Source organism: Gymnodraco acuticeps, unplaced genomic scaffold (genome assembly GCF_902827175.1).
Source record: "Gymnodraco acuticeps unplaced genomic scaffold, fGymAcu1.1, whole genome shotgun sequence".
NCBI classification, from domain to species: domain Eukaryota; kingdom Metazoa; phylum Chordata; class Actinopteri; order Perciformes; family Bathydraconidae; genus Gymnodraco; species Gymnodraco acuticeps.
Genome location: NW_022990440.1, coordinates 3,346,254 through 3,373,453, shown reverse-complemented (window position 1 = coordinate 3,373,453; position 27,200 = coordinate 3,346,254). Strand labels below are relative to the sequence as shown.

The 27,200-nt window shown below is 42.7% G+C and overlaps 1 protein-coding gene across 4 annotated transcripts in view; it reads left to right on the top strand.

Moving 5' to 3' along the window:
* Positions 1-27,200, top strand: part of taok3a (TAO kinase 3a) — an 84,710-nt gene that overhangs the window by 42,537 nt on the left and 14,973 nt on the right. For all 4 annotated transcript variants that reach the window (XM_034225191.1, XM_034225192.1, XM_034225193.1 and 1 more), the window contains exons 4-14: positions 1,661-1,732; positions 5,483-5,584; positions 5,878-5,923; positions 7,041-7,137; positions 7,880-7,993; positions 8,642-8,733; positions 8,971-9,064; positions 12,685-12,766; positions 22,403-22,570; positions 23,714-23,911; positions 26,275-26,412. In XM_034225191.1, the coding sequence (XP_034081082.1) occupies positions 1,661-1,732; positions 5,483-5,584; positions 5,878-5,923; positions 7,041-7,137; positions 7,880-7,993; positions 8,642-8,733; positions 8,971-9,064; positions 12,685-12,766; positions 22,403-22,570; positions 23,714-23,911; positions 26,275-26,412 (1,203 nt within the window). The remainder of the gene's footprint in view (positions 1-1,660; positions 1,733-5,482; positions 5,585-5,877; positions 5,924-7,040; positions 7,138-7,879; positions 7,994-8,641; positions 8,734-8,970; positions 9,065-12,684; positions 12,767-22,402; positions 22,571-23,713; positions 23,912-26,274; positions 26,413-27,200) is intronic.

Sequence of the window (27,200 nt, the reverse complement as noted above, 5' to 3'; positions counted from 1 at the left end):
GCTAACAGGCTCCAGTGTGCGTCTTAATCCGGCCCTGATGCCAGCGCTGTGCTCACTGACACACTTATGCTGTCTGCATTACAACTGGCAAACTGGTAGCTTTAGCTGTTAGCAAGAGCAGCTTTAGTTAAAGTAGTCTAAAAATATATCCTTACAGTTTTAATACCTAAATTAAAGATCTGCTGACAGATATAATCATGTCTATATGTAGCAAATAACACATTGTGTTGACATTGACTTTCATGCTATACAACAAAATAACAGCAATTAGCTTTGGTTTTACTATGTTGTGATCTAGTTGTATTTTCTAACATTCAAGAAATAAAATCTCCAATACTGCAAGTTAGGTGCATGTTAGACGAGAAAGGAACAGTGGCAGTGGCACAGTGCTTTCCTCTTGTAAATGCGTGATGTTACTGTATATGCATGCATAGTCAAAGGAATCTATGCAAGTGTATGTGCATCCATCGTGAACGCATGTTAAGATTAAAGAGGAACTCCATTATAGAAGAGAACGAGGGGAATTCCCCCAGCTGCGTGTGCAGGCCCACACACTTCACTACAGTGTATGTTGAATGAATGATCCTGTTGTAATTATTGATGCTCCCCCTTTCCTCTGCGATGACAATTAGCCTGAATGTATTTTAATATTTCAGCGTTATATTTTTTTTTCTTCTTCTCTACAGCAATCTATCTATACATTACACCAGAGGGAACAGCAATTATGCTTGAACAGACAGTCAATCATAGGGATCAAATTAATCAGAAATAAAATCAAATAGGAATACTCTGTAATTCCTTTTGAATCTCAACATGAAATTCCCATTCATTTGTAAGTGGGATGAAGCGGAGATAAGGGTTTAGGCTGAGCTGTAGCATAGCTGTTCCTAAGGCCAATGCCTCTGAGGTTAACACCATGGGTTTAGCATGGACATGTGGATGTGCACGGACAACTCAAGCCCTAACAGTAGCTGCAGAACGAGCACATATCACCAACCTGCAGGCTTCCCCAAATCACGTTTCAGAGTGATTTCATCATGTGTTTAAATTCAAACGAGATAATCTCGTAGTGCCGTGTCAATCAGTTGTAGATGTATTGCGTTGTGCATTCATAATGATGTTTTTATACACCAATTCAGTTTTTTCTTAACTCTCAATCACCCTGAAGACATCTCATGAGTTGTCAACACTTCACTTTAACCCCCCCCTATTTAGCAAGTAAATAAACATGTAATAAATGTTTTGTAACACTAGTGTTTAATAATAAAAAATATCAACAGCTTAAAGGCTGGTGTAGAATCAAATAATGATTGGCACTATGATTAAATGTTAACATAGTGCTAATAAATGCTATACATAAGAGGAGAGTTAAAGTAAAGTATTCCACAATTGTTGTCCAATTAAAACTCATTTATTTTTAGTTCAAATGTTCACACCCCTGGCTGTATCACTCTTGAGCTTGATGTAAAACTTAAGCGGTATGTTGCTTCAATGAGCCTCTGTTAACAATTTAATTATGCCATATTCTTCTTATAGAGTGTTATAACCGTGTGAAAAACTATGTATTTTGTCTTTGTGAGAGTTGTGTGTACATTTTCAAATTGAAGACTTCGAATTGAAGATTTTTCTTGAATCTGATCTCTGTTTTTTTCCCCTCCAGGCGCGTAACTCCTACTCTAACGAGGTGGTGGCCATCAAAAAGATGTCCTATAATGGCAAGCAGACTACCGAAGTAAGGAAATCACTCGCACACAAGAGCACATAGACATGCAAAGGTTTACCTTCAAAACCAAGCTCCCACTGTAAATGCAACACCACAATGTGTTGCTTATGTCTCTGATTCATATCTCTGGGTCACATTGACATTTGGTTAGCCTGCCATTTGATAACAAGGTCATCAATATTGAGAAAGAAAACACCACCATTGACAGTCAGTACAACACGGTGGTTGTGAAAAAGAGAACCTTTGCACACATCCAGTATGTCTTTGATTCTACTGTAATATTTGATTTGGCCTGTTGAAATAAGCCATTCGATTGGCCTATTGAAAAGAGTCATTTGTTTGGTCAATTGAAACAACACCTTTGATTGGCCTAATGAAACAAGCCCTCTGATTAGTCCGTTGATACAGGCGCTCTGTTAGGTCGGTTGAAACTAGCCTCAGATTTTCTTCTGGTTATTTGAAACGAGCCCTCTGATTGGTTCATTAATACAAGCCCTCTGATTGGCCCATTGCCACGAGCCATTTGATTGGCTCATTAAATGGGACCGTTTGAGTTTCACATTGAAACGAAGCCTCTGATTTGCCCATTTGAAGAATCCCTTTGGTTGGCCCATTGGAACAACCATTTGTTTCTTTCATTTGAACAAATCATTATGTGAGCATTGGTATCAAAAGACTGTATTGTTGAATTAGCTTGGATAACATAAACTCTTGACATTCTCCATCTCCGCACCATCATAAGTAGTGTTAACTTGTCTGACCCGTCTCGAATGGTCACTTATCATCACAGCAGCGTTTACCGGCCTCCACTAGGACCCTTGAAGCACATGGATGTGTGACGACCTGTTCATCGCTGCTTGCAGCTTTAGGGACGGGTGGCGCAGTGGTCTGTGCATCTGATCATCAGATCAAGGGGGATGCTGGGGAACTCCGTTCGAAACCCGCTCCTGCCGCCACTGCGTCAGGCCGTTGTGTCCTTGGGCAAGACACTTCACCCGGATTTGCTCCTGTGGGTATTGTCCACAGTACATGTATAATACCAATGTGTACTTGTAAAAGCGCCTCGATGACTTCGAGGCGTGAAGATGGACGGTGTGGCGCAGTGCGCTGTGCAATGATCATCAGATCAAGGGGTGAAACCCACCGCTGCTGCGTCTGTAAAGCCGGTGTGTCCTTGGGCAAGACACTTCACCTGAACTTGCTCCTGTGGGTATTGTCCACAGTGACCATTGCATGTATAAAAAATATGTGTAATGTGTATTTGTAAAGCGCTTTGAGCAAGCTATAATAAATGTAAGGAATTATTATTATTATTATTATTAATGTATCTTGCTTTGGCACAAATCCAGTAATAACCAGTGCTTAAAATGCAAAAAAGGTCATTCTCTAATGATATTTACCCAAGCTCTGACAGTAGCATGTGAGACATTGAGATTTCTCATTTGTGATGGTTAGTTACCCTTAACCTTTGGGCCTAAAGGAACAAAAACAATGTGAAAATAATACAAAATAATTGCTCACCAAAGGTTGCAAGGTTTGGAACAAACATGTGCCTCCCTCAAGCAAACCACGGAACAAGTTTAGGCATAAGCGTATTTCAGAATGTGTCCTTTGTGCAAACTTTTATCTATTTATAAACTCTGTGTTTTGCATGTGAGGACTCTTACACATTGTCAAACAGCTATTCACTGGCTGAGGGTTTCACTTGCTATGTAAAATCTTCTGATTACATTTTCAATATGCTTTTTAATTTAATCTTATTGCAGTGCTATTGAGAGACATTCCTATCTGTCTACATATAATCCGGTATAAAGACCATATTACAGAGATGTTCACAAGTCTTTTTTTGCAAGTCCAAGTCAAGTCTCAAGTCTTTGGTCACGAGTCCAAGTCAAGTCTCTAAAAAATAAAAGTCTCATGTTTCTTCTGGTTGTAATAAGCCTTCTATTGTCTGCTGCTATCCAGTCTGTTAAGAATACTGCACAGCTATATCTAAGAAATTCAAAGCATGTACTGTATTATTATCACTCCTATATCTATTAGCATACAGTATCCGTACTGATTAGTTGTTTGTTATATGATCACTTTAAACAGGCTATTGCAATGCAATATGAGGAAAAACATCACACTTTAGCTAAATGCAAACAACTTATAAGCAAAACACTTCAGAATCAGAAATCAGTATCACAAATACTTGATTAATCCCCCGCAGGGAAACTGTTAAAAGTACTTAAAAGTAAACATTTTTTCTGTGCCATTTGCAACTAAAAAACTATTGCTGCAATATTATCTGAAATATACTGAACTGGTCATATTAAAACATGACCTGTTCCAAAAGAGATATCTACCATTAACACCATTTACCAGCCAAATGCTGGTAAATCATGCAAGTGGCTGGTTCTGTATGTTGCACGCACCAGCCAAAAATAACAATGGCAATCTACTGAGTGGCTGGTAACATTTCAACATTCACTAGGCTAGCCATTTGGCCAGTGGACAAAAATGTTAAAATTTGACCTCTGCAACCGTATTGTTTAATTACACTGGGTCTCTAATGACATATTTTAAGTCTACTATAAATAAACATATTCCTCTATCCTCTCACTCAAACCCAGTGTAATGGTAACCTGATAAACCTGTAACATTAACGTTACGTGGTCAACAATAAACCTGTAACCTGCCTATAAACCGACAGATGTATTTATGTATGTTCTATGTATTTTTCTACGTTTAACGTTAGCCAGTAGATGGCAGCGGAACGTAATGATTAACGTTACCGACCTTTTTTATGTCATGTCAAGAATTGGATGTCAACGCCACTCAACGCAAACAAGTGTGACAAGCAAACATTCACTCATCTTTTCAAATATTCAGTTACAAAGCTAGTAGCAAGCTAAGTTAACATTACATAGCTGATGCTGAGCTAAACATGTTTGCTAACCGTCCATATGCGTTAATGTGACTGACCTCTCCGGGTGCGTTTTCAAGTGCCTGATGAAATTTGACGTTGTTGCACCAGCATCCTTGATTTTAATATTGCAGACTTTGCAGTGTGCGCTCATTTTGTTGGTGCCGCCGGCGTTTTGTTCGAAGTTTTTATAGTTTAACCTAATTACAAGCGGTACAGCTGCAGGTGTGCCGCCGGTCGCCATGGTGTTACCATGATGTTAATGTTAAAGGTGGGGTAGGTAAGTTTGAGAAACCGGCTCGAGATACACCTTTTGTTATATTCCATGGAATGCTCTTAACATCCCGATAGCCGGCCCGGCTAAAGTAACTGGATGGCCTACCTGCCTGTCAGCCTCCCATCGGGGCACAAACTTATCTCGTGCCCTCATTGGTCATGTGCGCGTTCGTGTGTGTTGGAGGAGGGGCTCTGTGAGGAAGTGGCAGATTTTCTCCGGTTGTGTATTTTCAAATTCTAGCGATCTCGAGCCGGTTTCTCAAACTTACCTACCCCACCTTTAATACGCCAAAAATAGAAAACACAATGATTGTTCACGAGTCCCAAAACACGAGTCCAAGTCGAGTCCGAAGTCTTTTGAGCAGGAGTCCAAGTCAAGTCTGAAGTCTCTGTGTGTGCGACTTAAGTGCGACTCGAGTCCGAGTCACAAACTCGAGTCCCCATCTCTGCCATATTACCTGTTAAAGTGGTTACTACAGTGCGGCCAGCTGCGCCACTACAATGCCAACCTAGGTGTTACCGGGATTGTACCTGTAGTGTGTAACCATCTGTGTGTCTGAATTTGTTTTTGGCAGAAGTGGCAGGACATCATTAAGGAGGTCAAGTTTTTGGGACAGCTGCGACACCCAAACACAATTGAGTACAAAGGATGCTACTTGAAAGACAACACTGCCTGGGTTAGTGGATCCGTCTCTCCCAGTCCCCATCTTTTGTTTTAATCTTGCAACATTGTTAGTTTGTTTGTTTTCTTCCTGCCTCTTTGTCTTTTTTGATTTCATCTCCCACTGAATGTATTTCTCACTACAGTTGCTCTGCATATGTTAACTTGTTATTATCAGTAACACGATCTTTGTCGTTGAGAACATTTTCACAAGTATTCACAAACTTGATGTGAATCTTTGTATTGAGGATATTTAATGATGAAAAGCAAACTATGTGAATTATCAGTTGTATCTGCATTCTGTTACAGCTGGTGATGGAGTACTGCCTGGGCTCCGCATCAGATTTACTAGAGGGTAAATATATGCAAAATATGCACACAAACTTATTTTTGTTCAGGAAGTCTCTTCCCCTGGCCAATAAATAGTCTGTCAAATGTAAAATAAAACCTGTGAGAAACAATTTTTTTGTTTAAAATGTGGTTTATGTACATGTGTTAATAAGTTAGCTTTAGCTTTACTGTGGTTAGCTAGCTACATGCTATTAGATCAATCAAAAATAACATTAACAGCATATACACAATTACAGTAGAAAAGACAAATATCACTCCAGTATGTGAATAATACACAATACAAAACACTCTGATTCAATTTGAATACTCTTCTATAGACAATTTTAATAAGCAACATAAATATATAAACATAGATGGTTCTTTGGTTGTTTCCTGTGGTTATTTGTCATTATTCAGACATAATGTGAACCTAAAACTAAAACAATTTAGAAACAAATACTCTATAAATGGTCGTAACTAAATAATACAACATATATCTTCCGTATTCTATATCTTCTATATCCGATTTGCAATTGAGCACTTTGATTCAATTGATATGCATTATACAAAAGACCATATCTGAGTTACTTAGATGTAGTTTTAGCTACACTCCTTTTTCTGAAGACCAATTTTTTTCCAGTTTTCAAAGCTTGGCAATTGTAAAGTGTCCATCCTCTCAACAGTCCCGACCTGAACACACTGTGTTATTTTAAGCACCTATGTGTGAGCTCGTCACTGATGCAGGCACACGGTCCTGACAGTCGGCCCCGGCCTGTTTTTGAAATGTCTCAGCCATAGTTCTGCTGGGACCTTTCGCCTGGCATGTAATCTCTCTGTTACTGCAACAGTACAAAGGGAGCCTGTTTAGGAGCCCTTATCACAACTGTTAATCCATGTGGTGGATGCCAAGAGACTACTTTCTTACTGCTATATCAGCAGGGCACACTGCTATATTTTTTATTTATTTATTACTAATACTGTGATGTTTTGGATGCCAGCAGTTGCTTGAAGTCTGCGCTTCATAACTAAATGAAGAAGCTTTATTTATTATGAAGGCCTTTGTGAAGAACACATTTCATGATTATATAATTAAAGTCTTCAGAGGGTTTTTACTCATTTCCACTCTGCTAATTTCTCCCCAGTTCATAAGAAACCACTGCAAGAGTTGGAAATTGCTGCCATTACCCATGGTGCCTTGCTAGGACTGGCTTACCTACATTCCCATAATATGATTCACAGGTGAGTCAGTTTGTTCTCTAGCTCCCATAAGGAAGTGCCTTTATCAAAAACATGATAAGAGGCTGAGATGAGATGCACTTCCCTGACTAAGCGATTACTAATTAGGCTGTAAAACGTCATCTCTGTCGGTACATGTGGTCCTTACTGAGCAAGAAACAACCCTTCTGTTTTACTGGTGTCCACAATGTTATTTTTTTATGGCAGGGAAATATGATTAGCGTCTTAAATGGAGCTGTATGAATCATCTTGACTGTTCTGTGTCATCATGTCTCATTGCAGAATTGTAAAAATGACATAAAACCCATACAATTAGAGTCACACTCGGTGATCGTAGACCTCCGCTAAAGCCAATGCTGCATTCAAGTGTCCCTTAGATGGATATGACTTTTTTCAGATTATTCTGACACACTATGAATGCAGCACAGATCTTGCAATGTTAAAAACTAAATGAGCCTTGATAATGAATGTGGATTCTTTCTCGGCCCATGCTACACCCTTTCACCAATTTTCAGTGAAAAGGGGCCAGTATTTTTTCTGCTTGAAGGCAAATAAATCGAGCCAAAAACATGATCTCCTTAGCGGAATTAATAAACATATCACATCTATAAATACACCACATCAGTGACCAGTTCATTAAGATTTGAGGGAGAAGTATAATGCATAATAGATCCCTGGAAATGATGTGAATTCTCTTGGTTGCTCTTCCTAAATACACTCTCTCCATCCCCCTCTCCCCACCCAGAGATGTGAAAGCTGGTAACATCCTGCTGACTGAGCTGGGTCAGGTCAAACTGGCCGACTTTGGCTCCGCCTCCATTGCCTCACCTGCCAACTCCTTTGTGGGAACACCTTACTGGTCAGTATACATGAAACACGAGACATATGGCACAACACTGAACGCCACACATGCCTATATGCAAGAGACCAATGACAATGAGGAAAATGGGAATTGTGGTATTTGTTTTAGTGCTTTCTTTGCATAGAAATTACAAGAAAAATTCATTTTTTTGGAGTAAGTGAGTACTTCTTTTTGTTTCCCCCGAGTCACTTTGAATACAAATTCCAATTGACATTTTAGGTCAACCTAGTTATGTTTACAAATGACAAAGTTAATAGGAAAATTAATAGGGGTATTCACTGTGAAGTGAAGATGGTCACTATTGATGCAGCCGGTGACACTTTATTTCATTAATTTAATAATTTAATGCGTACTGTTTTTTGCCTCATATAGTTATCTGCTCTACCTTGCCCATCATAATACTCACTCACACACTTTATGGAGCTTTGCTGGTTAATGAAAGCCATTACATAAACAGCTGGACCAGTGTTCAGTTTTCACACTCTGCCTTTACAGAAACACACACATACTTTCACAAAACTGAGCTGCTATCACAGCATACCAGAGTCTTTAAAAGCTCTGAGCAGTTTAGCAGATTATAACATTTCTGTGGATTTTTCCCGTACTTAATAAACTATGCATGTTTGTGCACTTGCATGTCATCAGGATGGCCCCGGAAGTGATCCTAGCCATGGACGAGGGTCAGTACGAGGGAAAGGTGGACATCTGGTCGCTGGGGATCACCTGTATTGAACTGGGTGAGCATACATCTAGTCAAGAAGTGAATTTAAGGGCCCTTGATGTAAGACATGTAACAGATGTACGCTGGTTAAACATCTGTAAAACATGCAAATACATCTTATTTGTTCCTGGTTGCTTTGGAGACGTTGTGTCTGCCTCATTTAAGGAGAGGCTGATATGTGATTGTGAAATCTTTGGCACTGAATCGACACCCTTATTTATTTGTCTGACTCTCCCATCTTCTCTTATTTTAGCGGAACGCAAACCTCCCTTGTTCAACATGAATGCCATGAGTGCCTTATATCACATCGCACAGAACGACTCTCCCACGCTACAGTCCAATGAGTGGTGAGTTGAAAACACACCATTCAAGACACACTGGTAGACACACACACCCCCCCCACCACCGCCGCCCCCCCCCGGCGTTATAATGTCCGTCTTTTCACTGAATTGTCGTCTTGAAAAGGGTACTCACAACAATTCCGCAACAACTTCATCTTCACCTGCTGTTCAACGTTAAAAACAATAAAACGGCATGAATTGCTTCGTCGTATTCATAGATCCTCTGTCTCGAGCCAGTTAACTAGCGGGCCTTCTAGAATACCCTGGAACCGAGGGAAACTCTGAAAGAATACGCCCATTGGCTACAAATCAATATATGATTGGTTGATCAAACTGTCAGTCCAGGAAAATCAATTAAGAACAAATTCTTATTTTCAATGATGACCTGACACGAGGCAAAAGGCTTCCTGAGGGGATGGGGGTTGGGAGGAAGAAAATAAAAAGACAGACTCCGAACACTACAGAACCCAGGAAACAACACGATGACACATTGCAGAGATGGCAGGCATAGCAGTTAAACATAAAACATATCTAAAATAATACTGCTGGAGTTCAATCAGTCATTAAAATAATATAGAACATTCATCCATTCATCCATCCATTCATTCCTTCATGGCAATATGTCCGATATGTGGCCAGTCAAACCCAAGAACTACAACATTATTTTGAAAACAATATGCTTATCTAACAAGTGTTAAATGTTTATATAAAGAAATTCCACAAACACCAGAAAAAATTGGTAAACTGCTGATACAAAACTTTCACACAACTGAACGTGAAAGCCTAATCCGATCAGTGCTCATTGGGGGTAAAACATCCCTGTGTTAATCTGCGTGACCTTTGAACCCTGCAACAGGCCTTGTGCAATGTCACAATTTAAATCTCCTATGTAATTACCTGGGAAACCTCTACCAAAGTAATACAGTGTGAATACCCACATCGTTCCTGCTGGGCTATAAGGCACGTCTACATGTATACAGCATCAAAGCAAAGCAGTGTGATTATAAATACTATATTAATATTATTCTAGTCGATAGAATTGTGTTTTCCATTCTAACTACGATGTTTCTTTGTATACACACTGAGCTTTCTAAATGTGTTATGGGAAAACAGCCAGGATTTGATGCTGCTCTCAGCCTCACAGCAGATCCTCTAGAGACTGTCCTCCCAGACATCTAAAAACTTTAAGCGATTTAATTTAGGCCAGCAGCTTTTAAACCGCTCTTTGCAGCAGCATCTCAGCCACGGTGTTGAAGTCAGGCTCATGCTGCTTCTTCATATAATCATAAAGTTTACCTAATACATTAAGAAATGTTTTTTGAAATTGCTCATTTCTGCAGAGACAGATAATGTGTTTTATTTACTTTTTATGTAAATCATTTAAGCGGATAGGTTTTTTAATTGATTTGTCAAAAACATGCATAACATCTATTGTTGCTTTAATGACTTCATTCAATTAAGATACATTACTTTATGAACATTATTTGTGGCTAGCTGCAGCATAATGTTAACACTGAGCTATTTCATGTTATAAATTCTCAACTAGGTAGAAATAGTTCATCCTCATGATTATTTAACTAGCAAATGTGAGTATGAGCTTGCACAAACCTCGAGTTAAAAGAATGGAGGAAGAAACCAGGTTGTATTATTGCACGCAGCAGATAAGAGGCTGTATTCGTAGACTGTAAATATTTAGAGAAGATGATCTAAATTTGCTATCAGAAATAACGACATAAAATGTTGCAAGCAGGAAATTAGCAAAGCTGTACATAATCCTCAGTTCCTCTGATTCGCCGCAGCCAACGCTAACCCTTTGCATGTGAAGTGCGGGCCTCATGGGGGAAACAACACTCATCAAATATTAATATTGTTTGATGTTCTCCATGTTATTTACCTCTGTGTTCTTCTTTATGCTATCATTACTGTGGCATGAAAGTGTGCGGCCCTACGCATGCAGAGTCGTGTATGTGTTTGCTCCTTGTCGTATGTTGAAAGAATCTTGTGCGCAGCCAAGGTTGAGAGTTGTTCTCTACCTGCCTCAGCGCAGCCTGAAGGCATCAGTGGCCTTCATGAATCTTCCACCAAGCTCTCAATTAAATAAGTGTTCTTATTTTACACCCTAAAAAAAGAGAATACATCACAGGCTCTGTCATCAGAAACATGAGGCAGGGGGAGTCTTTTAAGTTTGCTGCCTATGCGCGGCAGTTATAAAATTAGCGTTGGTTTGTAGCATTGTGTGAGGTGGCGCAGGGTTGAGGTATTTTTGGAGAAGCTCCAGCGGCCTGAGGCGTTAGCAACATCCCTCCAGATGAGACTAGTACAGACATCCGCTCCTCAGTGTAACTTCAGCTCACATTCACTGGGTTTACACTGCACACACACACACACACACACACACACTGCCATGACACACTACATTGCACTCATTGACCTGGACTTACAACAGAAAACGTTAGAGTTAGTGGTGGATTGGTGAACCCTACAAAGACCCTGAATGTGCATATTACGGGTCAATATCTTAAGTAGCACTACGGGCTACTTTAATTAAAAAATCCAATCACATTGTTTTAGTTATACTGTGTTATCAGGAGTATATTTTTAGATTAAAGTCACAGTGATCCACCTCTCCAGTGGCCTATATTTTTATTGCTCCACATTTTTACATAATCCATATATGGGTAATATATGGGGCTACACTAAGAGATTACATAGGCTTGTTCTGGTTTAATTCATTGATATGATAACACAGGCACAGCAGAGGAAGAGATAACTCATCACGTGCAACATTCATGACTTGATTGAAGTGTGGTGGAAAGCAGCCTACCATTTGGGCTTATAGGGAGACAATAGTCAACTATGGTAACATTTGATACCATAATCGATATCAGTGTGAGAATGCATCAGTTGATTACTAACATCAATACAACATTTCTCATGTATACACATTTTATGAAATAGAATGACTAAGACCTTATCTTAATTTTCTTCAATTTGTGCTTTTTTGCTTATATTTCAGCAACAGAAATCTTTGGATAAAGCCAAGTTTGCAATGTCTATAAATCAGGCTGTGAATAATATATGAACAAATCCTAAAAATAACGTTACAACATAGACAGGGATAAAACTAGAACGATTGGTGTTTGTAAGAGCTGCTGAAGTGGACATCCCTATAGCTCAGAGTATGAGAATATTTTGAGAAAGCAGCTTTTTTAAATATATGTATTATAAAATCCAATACATTTTGTATGTACAAGACACTTCAGTTGAATAATGTTAAACAATGTAAAAAATAGATTGCCATAAAAAAAAACGTCCCCTTACAATGGGAAAGCTTTTTTTGTTTAATGTTAAAATATGCAAATGACGCATCCTCTAATGTAATTTTGGTTAATTAAGGAGAAATCTACATACTCAAATAGACACAGTTACTAAATCAACATCTATTTTGGATGTGATCTTTCCCCTAGTCTGAAACAACACATGGCAGGGAGGCTTTAAACCAAAACTCTTAATATGGACCGGTTCATGACAAACCTTGCCTCTGGTGTCTGGCTTGAACTTTTCCTGATTTAGAAATGTTTGAATGGGAAGGGGAGTCTTTGATTTTCACTGTTCTCATTACCCAGGTCTGACCCCTTCCGGAGCTTCGTCGACTACTGCCTACTGAAAATTCCTCAGGACAGACCCTCGTCAGGGGAGCTGCTAAGAGTGAGTGGGCTTCCTCTGTAATCCCTCCAGCTGTGACCTCACTTCCTGTCTCTGTCAGTCCATGAGCCTTGTGGATGAGTCGCTCCCAACCACCCACGACTCCTTAATACTAAAGAATATATTCTTCAAGCGCAGGAAGCAAGCACCCCACTGAGAATTTCTTATTCTTTTTTGTCTCTTTGTTGTAACTTTGCTTCCTGTGCTGTGCCTCAAAGCCATGGACCTTAATAGCCTTTAAGTTACAGTAGAGACATGACAGGAAATGAAGGCAGAAAGAGAGGGTAGGATGGGATAAGAAGTTGGGGTGACAAGGCCACCAGGGTGTGCCTTTTTTAAATGTGTATACAACTTTAAGACAAATATGTCTTATAACAAGGTTAACTTCGGAGGGACTTTTCTGAAGATTAAAATAACTTAAAAGTGGATCACATTTTTGTCAAACTGCTGTTTCCGAGGTCCAAAAATCATCTATTGCGACATGTCATCCTCATTTCCTCTTCTCCTGTCCTTCCCTACTGCTATTTTTTTAAATATAAAGCACATTTGTCCCATTAAATAAAGGTTAAACATTTGAAATGCAGCAGCAAATCAGGCTTTATAATGCATTTCAGCCATCCCGCCTAATAACAACCAACTAAATCCTCACAAAAACATAATGAATTTACACAGTGTTAATCCGTGCATGTTCTTTGTGTTTCCTTGTTATCCAGGGGTTGATCTTTTTGTTTGTGTGACCAAAAGGTAATCCCATTGGTCCACTAAGAGTTTTATGTTCTTGGGAATCACGCTCAACAGTGTGGGGGCTCCACCAGTTTTCCCACCTGCTCAACCTGAGGGTAGCTTAAATAAAGGGCTCTGGACTCTCGCCTGGATAGGATCGAAGTTTAGGCTAGTATTCACTCTACCCAACACCCCTGACCCAAATCCTGTCCGAAAACACATTAAAGAGGGATAAGTACCCAACAGACTTGGGATCAGTGTTAAAGGGGCTGCTTTAAAATGAGGGGGTGGGGGGTGGGGTGTTAGCCTGTGATTAAAACCCCACTTTCTCTTCTCACACACAAAATCAATCTTTGCAGGCACACCGGCACACGCCCCTCCAAGCTCTTTAAAGGGGAAATCAGGTCACTAATCTGGGGGCCTTGAGCTATCAGTGTTCTGGCTTCAGGTTAAACTCACCCTGTATGCCTTGTTAAGAGTAATAGTAATTATAAAAGTAATTGACCTCTCATGAGTACAGACAATCAATAATTAGGTAATTACATTTACATGAATATATTTAAATGAAAAAGCAGAACATTCACATTTAACAAGCTGGAACCAGTCAATGGCTATTTCCTTTATGTCTTGGTTACATTTAGAAAATTCTTTATCCATATTGTTGGCGATACATTATTTGTGGATTCGTTTCCTTTTGAGAGTCAGATGTCAAGACTGACGTTATCTGTTAGATCAATATGGAGCTAGAGCTAGCAGAGCAATGCTAGCTGTTTCCTTTCTTTATGCTAGGCTAAGCTAACGATAGTTACGGCTGTAACTACGGTTCTATGAGTCCCGGATGACCGCCAGAGGCGGTGCTTTAAGCACTGGATATGTCCATCACGCGCATGCGCAGCTCGAGTACCAATAACAACAAAGTCACCTGTGACCCACATGACACCGGCTATATCAGCCGGTGTCGTCAGAGGATCTGTTCCCAGAATCTTCTCGCGAGCACACAAGAATTCTGAGTGACAGGGAACTCTGGCGGTCATCCGGGACTCATAGAACCATAGTTACAGCCGTAACTATCGTTCTATTTCGTCCCTACTGACCGCCAGAGGCGGTGCTTTAAGCACTGGATGACTTATACCAACAATGTCATGAAGAATCCAAGCCCTTGCTCACCACTGGAAACAGCGGAGCTCGGCAAAAGGACCACGCCCAAAGAATGGGGAGTGGCGACATTGACCTGATGACAACTGGAGAATGTGCCAGAAGACGCCCACGACGCCGCGGCGCAGATGGTCTCCAGGGGCACCACCCTCAGGGCAGCCCAAGATGTTGAGATGCTCCTTGTAGAGTGGCATCTCAGCCTGATGGCAGGGGGCGGCCACTGGCCCCGTAAGCCTGTGAGATGGTATCGACAACCCAGTGGGGCAGCCACTGGTTAGAGGGCATAACCTCCTTTAGTGCCGCCAGGGCAAAATCAAGAGTTGCTCCTACTGCCGTATACAGGCAGTAGCCTTGATATACGCCCTTTGGGCACCCCCAGGGCACAGCAACTTCGACGTGACGTACTCCTGAATGTCAAAGCGTGCCAGCTGGGCAGGCTGATTGAAGTGGGTTTGTGGAAGGACCCCGGGCAGGAATGCCACATTTGCCCAAAGGGCAACGCCTGAGAGTCCCACCTTGGGCATGTATTGTTTATGGAGAGGACATGCAACTCCCCGACTCGCTTCCCTGAGGCTATGGCAAGCAGAAATGCTGCCTTTGTGGGCAGCCACCTAAGCCCCCCCTGGGCCAGGGGCTCGAAGGGAGGAGATGATAGGGCATCCGGCAGCAGGGGCAGGTCCCAAGCCGGAGCCCTCGGGGTGCTAGGGGAACGCTGCCGTAAAGCCCCTCTCATAAAGAGGGACACCGACCTGTGGCACCCCGCCGTGGCGCCGTCGACCCGAACATGCCGGGCAGAAATCGCAGCCACATAAATTCAGAGTTGAGTGAGAACGTCCACTATCTAGAAGGGACTGTTGTCTAAGCAACAAAGTACATGCTGTCCCCAAGGAACACACATTCTTGCCCCCCAGTTGGGGTAGAAAGTGCGTGAGTGCAAGCTGCACAGCCCGAAGCTCTAGCACGATGACCTGGCGCGCACTCTCCTGGGCAGACCGCTGACCCTGAACGGTCCTGCCCTGCCGCACTGCACCCCACCCTGAGAGACATGCACCTATGGTGATGGTCTCCTGGCGGGATGGGATGGCGCCCATGGGCACGCCCACTTGGAGATAGGCCCTGCCCCTCCAGCGTGACAGAGAGTGGAGGCAATGCTGCGACACCCTGACTTCCCTGTGCCTGTGCCACTTGGCGTCCAAGTGAAGGCTGTTCAGCCACATCTGCATGCGGCGCAACGACAGCGGGCCTAAGGACTCAGCGGCCGAGGCAGCTGCCAGTCTGCCCAAGGGCCGGAGGAACTGAATATAAGGCACCATCTTGCCCGGCCCACGTGGAAGTAGGCATCCCTCAAGTCCACGGTTGAGAACCACTCCACCTGTGCATATGCAGTGGTCAGCATATAGAATGGCAGCACCTTCGGGAATCTGTTGATTCCTCTGAGGTCCAAGATCGGGCGAAATCCGCCGACTTTCTTGCGCACGAGAAAGTATGCCGAGTAGAACCCCCTGGGCTAAGCAGAGGGTCTTACTGGCTTGATTGCGTCCTTGGACAGAAGGACGGACAACTCTTGGGCCAGAGCTAGGGCCAGAGCTAGGGCCCCTGCCGGATCGCTGACGACTGTCAATTAGACCCAGCCGAAGGCTAGGGGCCGGAGCTGCGGTCCGTACCCCTGGGTTAAGGTGAAAACCACCAAAGGGACGCCCAGTAACTGAGCTGCTGCTGGGAAAGCAGCCGACGACCGCCCCCGGGATTTCAGGGCCCAGCCCCCTGGCCCCTGGAGCCTCTTGGGGGGCGCCGGTAAGGCTCTGGGGCACGAGGCCGCCTGGAAGGCGGGCGACCTGGGGCACGAAAGTCATTGGGTCGCGCCGCTAAGACCTCTGCAGACCACCCCTGTAATCCGGCGGCTGAGTGCGGCTGCTAGAGCGGCCCCTGGGCCTGCTGGGAGCACAGGTCTGCGAAGACCCGAGAGCTGCTGCCTGGTCTGCCTAGCTTGGGCGGCACGCTCCAGTGCCTCCAGGGCAGCTGACCTAAACAGCTCCCCTGGCACGCTACGGAGGACTCTCCTACATGCCTCCGTTAGTGGTGACTGGGCCAGCGAAACCTGGCGACGAGTCTGTACCAGCGACAAGGCGTCCTCATACAGAGGTGCGTCAACCGAAGGAGGTGCGTCAGCCGAAGGAGGTGCGTCAGCCGAAGGAGGTGCGCCAACCGAAGGAGGTGCGCCAACTGAAGGAGGGGCGTCAACCGAAGAGGGGGGGGGGGGGGACAGGCGGCCCGCTAGCAGCCCCTACACCGGGCCCAGGCTGAAGGGCCAAGAGGCGACTTCATCATGCCCCTATCGGCAGCTAGCCGATCCACTTTAGAGGACAGCCTGTTTCTAGTCCTTCTATTGGGGGGAGCACACAGCCATCGCTGCCTCAAGTCGCCGGGAATGGCCGGCGCATGCAGCTACAGCTCAGGCGTTTATCGTGAGAACCTCCCTCAGATGCTCACATTTCGTCCCCATTGACCGCCAGAGGCGGCCGAGGCAGGAGGGGCAGCGGTCGTGGCCGTCCTCGGGCTCAAAAGAAGCCATACAGGCGCTACATGAATGAGCCATTCTGTAGGTAGCCAGATGCAGCGTAGCCGGGAGCGGGAACACAGCCTTCACCAGCTACCTGCTTAATGGAAAGAGTAGAGCGTTGCTGCTACTCGCCGAACAGAAAGAGGGATGTAATTACACCAACGTTACCGGCAGAGGGAGCGGGAGCGAGAGCACTGCCTTCACCTGGCTGGATTAATAAACACGGCAGTTCAGCGTCTACCAGGAGCGGGGGCGAGAACACTGCCGGCTGAGTTAGAGACGAATGCCAGATGCAGCATAACCGGGAGCGGGTGCGGGAACACAGCCTTCACCAGCTACCTGCTTAACTGAAAAACAGGGCAGGTCCGCGTCTACCAGGAGCGGGAACACTACCTTCACTGGTTGAGTTAGAGACGAATGCCAGATGCAGCGTAACCGGGAGCGGGTGCGGGAACACAGCCTTCACCAGCTACCTGCTTAACTGAAAAACAGGGCAGTTCCGCGTCTACCAGGAGCGGGGGCGAGAACACTGCCTTCACTGATTGAGTTAGAGACGAATGCCAGATGCAGCGTAACCGGGAGCGGGTGCGGGAACACAGCCTTCACCGGCTACCTGCTTAACGGAAAAGCGAGGCAGTTCAGCGTAACCGGGAGCGGGTGCGGGAACACAGCCTTCACCAGCTACCTGCTTAAGGGAAAAACGAGGCAGTTCAGCGTCTACCAGGAGCGGGGGCGAGAACACTGCCTTCACTGGTTGAGTTAGAGACGAATGCCAGATGCAGCGTAACCGGGAGCGGGTGCGGGAACACAGCCTTCACCAGCTACCTGCTGAACGGGAAGAGTAGAGCGGTGCTACTACTCACCGAACAGAAAAAGGGATGTAGCTACATCCGCATTACCGGTAGAGGGAGTGGGAGCGAGAGCACTGCCTTCACCTAGCTGGGTAAAATAAAGAAGCTTAACAGTACACGCAAGACGTTAGCCGAGCAGCTGCTGCTAACGATCAAGCGAGATCAAGTCAAATAACACACATGTTTAAGACCAGATAACTAGCTTCTAAAGAAGAGAACAGCACAGACCCGTAGTTACAGCAGTAACCATGGCCAGTGCTCACACGGCATATAACCGTAGTTACAGTAGTAACTATGGCCAGTACTTACACGGCTTAGAACCGTAGTTACAGTCGTAACTATGGCCAGAACTTACACAGCATAGAGCCGTAGTTACAGTAGTAACTCTGGCCAGTACTTGCACGGCTTGGAACCGTAGTTACAGTAGTAACTATGACCAGTACTTACACAGCATAGAGCCGTTTACGGTATTGACAATGGCCAGTACTTGCACGGCTTGGAACCGTAGTTACAGTAGTAACTATGGCCAGTACTTACGGCTTAAAACCGTAGTTACAGTAGTAACTATGGCCAGTACTTACACAGCATAGAGCCGTAGTTACGGTATTGACTATGGCCAGTACTTACACGGCTTGGAACCGTAGTTACAGTAGTAATTATGGCCAGTACTTACGGCTTAGAACCTTAGTTACAGTAGTAACTGTGGTCGGTGCCTAAAAGTGTCAGCCAAACGGCTGCCCACTAGATAATATAATATTGGGAGGATGAAATCCTCCGTAATGGCCACACATGCAGAGCACACAGCACACACAGTGAAGATTGTTCTCTGCATATCGTCCTAGTGCTAGGAGTCTAGTACTAGGAGCAGTAAATACAACGATATTAGCGCTACTGCAACCATACCATGCGTTTACCGGGAGCGAGAGCGAGAGCACTGCCCTCACCGGCTGAGTTAAATAATGAAGCTTAACAGTACATGCAAGGTGTTAGCCAAGCGGCTGCTGCTAACAATCAAGCAACCAAGTCAGAACACAATGTTAAGACCAGATAATTAGCTTTTAAGAAAGAGAACAGCCCGCATAGAACCGTAGGCCATGGTTACAGTAGTAACCGCACATGCGGAGCACACAGCACCCGCAGTGAAGATGTTCTCTGCATATCATCCTAGTGCTAGGAGTCTAGTATTAGGAGCAGTAATACAACGATCTAGCGCTACTGCAATCAAACCCTACCTTACTCTCTGCATCTAAACGAAAAACGGGTTTAAAATATGACACTCTGGGCTTTCCATACTAAATTGAATGAGGGACACAGCCAAAGCTGGGACTCAAATGCTAATGATAGCTCGGGCACAACGCCACAAGCAGAACTTTCAAAAGAGCATAAGGGCAACTTTATGGGAGAGGAAGCGGGAACACTGTCGTCACCAGAAAGTCTAAGCCAAACAAAAAATATGACAGCAATCAGGACAACTTGGCTGGGAGAGGGTGCGGGGACACAGCCATCACCAGCAACAAGCTGACACCAACCTGTCTGTCGAGGCTCTGCACAGCGCACAGCCGGCCACAGCTCCTGGAGGACGCGTTAACGACCCGTAGCTCCTACTGTTAGTCACGAAGCTGCACGCGGCCAGCTGCTTGCAGAGAAATCCCTCAGATCAAACTTTCAAACCTGAACGCTGTAGGCTACAAAAATGTAGCCACGGTACCCTCGCGCAGCGAGAAGATGAAAGGAACAGATCCTCTGACGACACCGGCTGATATAGCCGGTGTCACGTGGGTCACAGGTGACTTTGTTGTTATTGGTACTCGAGCTGCGCATGCGCGCGATGGACATATCCAGTGCTTAAAGCACCGCCTCTGGCGGTCAGTAGGGACGAAATAGAACCAAGTTTTGGTTCCAGCACTATTTCTGTTAATGTAACTCCTGGAAAGGAAGAGAAGAGGGATATTTAAAAAGATCCTCAACCATTCATTTATTAATAATATAAGGTAAATATATTTAGTTTGTATAGCATCTTTGGTAAAAAAAAATTCCACACAATATGATTTACAATAAAGAAACAATATACATTAAAATTAACATAAAATCAAGGATAGGAAGGAGGAAAAAAATACCACTTCATAAATTAAGATAACCAAATTATGATAAATAAAATGCATAACATAAGTTGGAGAACAAAACTGTTTGAATAATAATATTCATTCCCTTATCTCCTTTTCTACATAAGCGGTGGAGGTTTTACATTTTAAGAATAATACTCTCGAGTGTGATTTAACATCACAATACCTCACGGATAAATCTCAGAGAGAGGATTAGTACTTTTGGTAGAAGAAGCTGGTGATGCTACTACAGTATAAATTCAGATTCTGTCGCTTCATTCTAACTTATAATGAATCCCAGAGATAACTTCCTGCTGGTCGATGGGAGAGGGGAGGGGGGACCACCCACACTCTGGTTTTGGTCCGTCAGAAAACGAGACAAATCTCTCCCATCTCTATTTTCAGAGTGTGATGTCATTCCCTGGTGTCCTGACTAACCCATTACACCAGCATCTGTCACATGGAGAGGACGGTGTGCAGTGACAGAAAGCTTGAATTAGACCTAAAAATATAGCTTTTTTTATAGTATATATAGTCCTGTACTCTGAGGTTGCATACATTTCAGTGATTTAGCTCAACATATTTTATGAATGAGTGACTAAGGGGAGGTGTGTGTGTGTGTGTGTGTGTGTGTGTGTGTGTGTGTGTGTGTGTGGTGTGTGTGTGTGTGTGTGTGTGTGTGTGTGTGTGTGTGTGTGTGTGTGTGTGTGTGTGTGTGTGTGTGTGTGTGTGTGTGTGTGTATGCGTGCGTGTGTGTATGCGTGCGTGCGTGCGTGCGTGCGTGCGTGGTGGGTAAGAGCAGGGGAGTGTTTTATTTTCATCCTGATGTCAGTACAGTTCAATGCTTGAAAGAAAATACATTCATTTGAACAACATACACCATGTCATTCTTACCCAAACCCCACCAGCCCTGCACACCCACTCTGACCTGCTGCTTATGTAACACAAAATAAGTAATTACATAAATGCATAATGCCTCAACCTCCAAGTACACCTAACATCAAATTATAGGAAAGTGTGTTCCTTACAGTAGAACCGGTCACAGCAGATTAACAGTGTAAAACTGTTTTGGAAAAACAACAAATAATCTTGGAAACATGATTCGTTATATTCTTTTAAATAAATCTGACCATTTTTTAAATATTAATGTTACAGGAAAAAATTTTAAGTAAGACATTTGAGGTGTATACATGACTGGGTAATTAAATCCAGCTTCCAATGAGAGGTAAATGTTTGTAGGCTTACTAGAAAGTACAAACTAAATGATTGAGATTAAAAGCCTGAAACCTCCTAATTAATTGTAAGCTTGTTACTCTATGGTTGTATAATGTTTTTGAAGCTGTCTTTAACTTGGTGCCAGGAGACACACTTCAGACATAATTAATTGGACTGAAAAGGATTATGAGTATTTATGCAATTCGATTTTATGGGCAATCTTTCACAGATATCATGTGTTCAGTGTAAAGAATGAAGCATGCTGGGACTCTCAGAATGGGCAGAGCAACCTACAGGCGCCCTCTAGTGATAGTCACAGTTGCTCTGCCTGTTAAAAAAGTAAATTTTGTGAAAAAAGTTGCAGGCAGTAAAATACTTTAGTAAATTAGATATATTCACAACTAATTAGATCTTTGAGAACAGAGCATGTCAACACATCAAAGTCCTGTGGCCCTTAGATGTTCTAAAACCATCATTTTGAGTTACTCAAAATATTATTTAAAGCTCCTACATCCTTTACAGCACACACCACTTTTTTACATTATTTCTTAAAGATGTTAATAATTTAGCCTAATAATATCAAAAGGTTAAATGCATTTCAATGTCAACATGTAGTCTGTAAGAAATATATTGTTCTAGTTGTCTTAAAATGAAACATGACTAATTAATCCAGGTTTAAAAGAAAGTATAAAAATACCATTTGTACAATTTAACCTATTAACATTTAAATTAGGATATTAATTGTATTTTAATGTTAAGATGGAGTCTTTAAAAATTGTATTCAGCTTAACATTTTTGAAAAAGAGAAAACCTTGTAGATATATGTACATTTGTTTTTGTGTAAAATTAAGCATTGATAACATGTCTGGTATAAAGACTGAACTAGAAACATGACTAATTATTCCAGGTTAATGTATAAAGAAAACTACATTTTAAAACTGTCTAAACCAATTGTTTCCTCCCTCAAACCCTCTTTAGATAACTTCTAACCCAACCAACCGACTAACTCACTTTCTCCCTCTTCTTCTCTCAGCATGATTTTGTGCGTCGGGAACGCTCGCCGCGCATTCTGCTGGAACTCATCCAGAGGACCAAGGATGCGGTGCGGGAGCTGGACAACCTGCAGTACCGCAAGATGAAGAAGATCCTCTACCAGGAGAAGCACAACGGACCAATGGGAGAGAGCCAGGAAGAGGAGGAGGTGGGAGGGCCTAATTTTAAAGATCAGCGTTATACAAATAATACAGAGATACAAATAGTCTGTCAAGAGTAACTGTAAAGGGATACAAGTGGAAAATAAGGGGTTAAAAACCATCCAACCAGTCAAGCTCCATTTCAATTCAGTTCTCAATTCTCCAATGTTCACACAATGATTTTGTGTAAAACCACTTTTATTTCAGCTTTACTAACATAGAAAGATAACACACACATAACAAGTCCACAGTGTACAGCAAACAACAGCAAACACTATGATAAAGCCAACAGAGACACTCATTGATAAAATAGAGATGAATAAACACCAGTTGGTCAGGCACAGGATAAATCAATCAGTTTAAGGCTAAAATATTCTGCCAGCCATTTTCTAGATGAATTGATTATTGTTTGGTCTTACAATTATCATAAAATATACACTATTTCCTAGAGTTACTTCCCCCCCCCCCCGCTAAACAGTAGTAACCACTTACAAACTCAGTTCTTAATAATATTAAACAGAGAAAATAAAAATAAAACGACATTTGAGAGGCTGGAATTAACAATTTGTATAACTATCTCTTTACACAAATACAATGATTCGATTTACGTCATTTTTATCATCTCTACTGCAGTGCATCCATTTTGTTGCAAAAATGGATGCACTTTTCAAGTTGTTCACTTGATTGGGGCAACAGGCAGGAATCATGAAGCTCTGATTCACAGGACAAAGTCTGAGGATAGGATAGTGATGTTACCCAAAGAACCAGAAACTGTCATTTTAAAAGACTGGGTATAACATCCTGATACAGTCTGTTACTGCAGACTTAACTGAATATTCACCTGCACCTAATAGTTGTGCAGCTTTATTCCCTTAATGTATCATGTACACACAATCAAGTGGCCATCTAATCTGAATAGATCTCAGGCTTACAGATGTGCAATAACATAAGAATGACACTCAAACACACACGGGCAAATGTAAAGTCAACAGGCAGTTTAGCATGATTCTGATACAACCAAAAGTTGTATTTCCTTGTATTGAGGTGACTTCCTTAAACATACTCTTTTGCAGGAGCCTGTATCTATTGGAGCTGACTCTTGAGTGTATATTTGTGTTTTTGAATGTGATTGTTTGGATGTTCTGTTGCAGGATAGCGAGGCAGCCAGCTGTAAGATGAACAGCCTGGGAAGCAACCACTCCATCCCGAGCACCTCGGTCAGCACAGGCAGCCAGAGCAGCAGCGTGAACAGCATGCAGGAGGTGCTGGACGACAGCTGCTCCGAGATGACCATGATGCACCCACAGGACTACAGCAGCACCCTGGAATCCTCCCCACACACAAAGAAGGTACAAGTCATACACACACAAGTTGTCAGAATGAACCCTTTGGCACAGACACACCTTTGAAATGCTGCTAAGAGTTGAAAACTACAAATTGAACTAGAGGTTTAAGTTCATGATGGAGTGGCAGTGTGAATCCGGTCTTAACCGCCTTGCCACAACAGAAACAAAACACTGTATAAGGTATTGTAGGAAAACATAACAAAAGCTTGTTCCAATAATTAAAGAGCCTTAGACAGATAAGGTGTAATTCAACAGAACAAAGTCATATATTGGTATAAAAAGACAGGGTGCTACATCATATTAAAAACATATCTATTTATTACAAGGACTAGTTGATTAACATGTGTCATACTGGTTGCAACAGGCCTCATTTTATATTTATTGTGCATTTCTTTGTTACAATTACTGTTGGTTAATTGGCAGCCCACTAAGTGTTTACAAGAAATACGATTTTTAAAGACACCAGAGAGTTTGATATAATGGACACAAGTTTAAACCCCACATTTTGATTTCCCTCATGGGTCCTCAAAGTTTCCAATTGGTAACACCCATGGAATCGGCACTAATCTTTGCAACCAAAAATCAATATCACGAATGTTTCTAAATGATGTTAAAATATGATTATTTATTTTTATCGTATATGTTTCCAAAAGCCCTTTGACAACTGCTGAAGTATACCCTAGAACATTTAATGTGCCTCTGGTTTGGAGGCACTGCTCTAACTTATTGTCTTTGCAAGTCCCATGCTTAAGGATTAGTGTTTCATTTAGGATAATAAAGAAGAAGAAAAATATCTAATGGATAACATTTCAAATCTAGATGCACAAAAGTCTATCATTACACATTAGCATAAGGCCTACCTGGCCTTGAAATGTCATTGATTTCCAATCCATTTTTAGGACCTTAGGATATAGAGATAAACACCTGGCTTTCTAAAAATCACTAGTACTCAGTGAGTGCATAAAAACACACAACCAAAGGACACATGCCACTGTTCACACATCTCTGGATTTCTTTTACTATTTCAAGTGTATGCGTAATCCCCTCCCCCTTTGAAACCATGGAAACCATCGACACAGTCCTCACTGTTTGGCAGACCGCTTCAAGATCATCACAAACACCGCTCACACTCAAGAACAAAGGCTGTGCACACATGTCGTCAAGCAGCACACCCTACTTACAGCTCTGTCATCCTACACGCACGCATGCACACGCACACACACACACACACACACACACACACACACACACACACACACACACACACACACACACACACACACACACACACACACACACACACACACACACACACACACACACACAGGTCAACACAATGGTCAACACAATGCCTGACGTTCTCATGTGACTTAAACATCTGTCAAGAGAGGGCTGTCACTGCTCTTTCATTCTCTTTCCTCATCCGCCCTTTGTAAATATGACAGTGCATGAATAAGGACGACACTCCATGAACAGACAGCCAGTGTGTTTCAAGTTCAGGGGCTGAGCTGAGAACAAGTGACAGTGACACATATTGTTTTCAGATGCTGATGAAGTCCCCCTCCTCACATGAATCAAGTCTTTGGTCCCCTGGGTCCTGAAATCAGTTGGTAATGCTGGGGGAGGGGGTGTTAGTGTAGACGTTTTTTGATGTTTCGCTTATGGTTGACACAGTTTCTGCAGCCTTAGATGCCCTAGATGCCTTTTGAAGTCTAGAAGTCGTACCATTCACATCAACGGGGAATTTTCGATTTCACACTGCCACGGTTTTTCACTGGCAGTGTGAAGTGTCCTGTAGCACCTTCATGTTCACAACTGTGCCATTTGCTCTTACATTATTGTAAGGCAAAACACTACCGGGCAAAAACATCTATCTACAAGCAATGTTTAATTATTTAAGTATTGGATATTTTGCTTCCATAACGAGCCTTTCCAGACTGGTCGGAAGAAAAACATCCGAAATATACATTTACATGTTTTATTTAACTACACTTTGTCTATTTTAGTTCTTTTAGAAAGTAAACCATATATTGTCGTGTCTAGCTAAATGTATGTGATATGTATGAGGAAGATATCTCCATTTAAGTAGCTTTTACATACACCAAACTTTTCCGTTTCAAACATACCTTTATTTTGAAGGTGTTTCCTTGCAGGTTTCTTCATGTAACATTCATAGCCACATTTATAGATTCCTAAAACATGGTGATAATGAATGTGTTATGGCTATTGACTGTGTGTGTGTGTGTGTGTGTGTGTGTGTGTGTGTGTGTGTGTGTGTGTGTGTGTGTGTGTGTGTGTGTGTGTGTGTGTGTGTGGTGTGTGTGTGTGTGTGTGTGTGTGTGTGTGTGTGTGTGTGTTCTCCACAGGACCAACAGTACAACTGGGACGATGGGAACCACCGGGACCAACTGCAAGGGCTACGGCCGTCCTCCTCAGACAAGAGCAGCCAGGCCCAGAACTACAAGAACCAGAGCCGCTTCGCCACCATCAAATCAGCCTCTCTGGTAAGTTTATCTCAACTCCTTCCTCTGTTGTTCTCCTTCCTCTTCCTGGGAACCTGTAACAGCCTTGTTATGTGTTTGAATGGTTTCTGGATCATTTTTTTGTGCAGCATCCACGTTGAAAGTTGTGTTGATATAAGTCCCCCAACAATTGGAAAAACTGCTTCTTGCTGAAGCAGCGTTTTTTCTCAGAATGTCATATTCACACCATTGCAGAATACTAGGGCGCACAGGGGTCTTTTTTTGTCTCTCTCTGTTAAAACCTGTCTGCAAATGTGGCCGCAGGACATTGAGGCTGGATTTGATATCTCCGAGAAATGACATGTGGATCCTTTTTGAACAAACTCTAGTTTTAATATCAACCCTGCCTTTCTCTTTTGGCCCCACCAATATATTCAGTTTATTTTTCCTCCTGTCGACCCATCTTTTGGTCATCACCTTCTCTGACTCTTTGTCTCCAGTCTTCTGCAACTATACAGCCTTTCTCTTCTTCTCTGCTGTCTTTCCTCTTTTTACTACGCTTTATATTCCTGCTCCCCTCCCTCCCCTCTCCTTTTACTTCCTCCTCTCCTGCACTTTATAATACATCATTCTTTGATCTGACTCTACAGTCTGAGTTGAAGAGGGAGGAATATTCTCCTTCTCTCCCTCCCTTCATGTCTGTTGTCATGGAAACCAGCTCTAGTAACTAGTAGTAGTGTTGTGTGTAAGCGTATGTGAGTGTGTTTGTGTACCCATCCATGACCCAGTGGTCTTAAACCAGACACGAGGAACACGAGCAAAGAAGACAT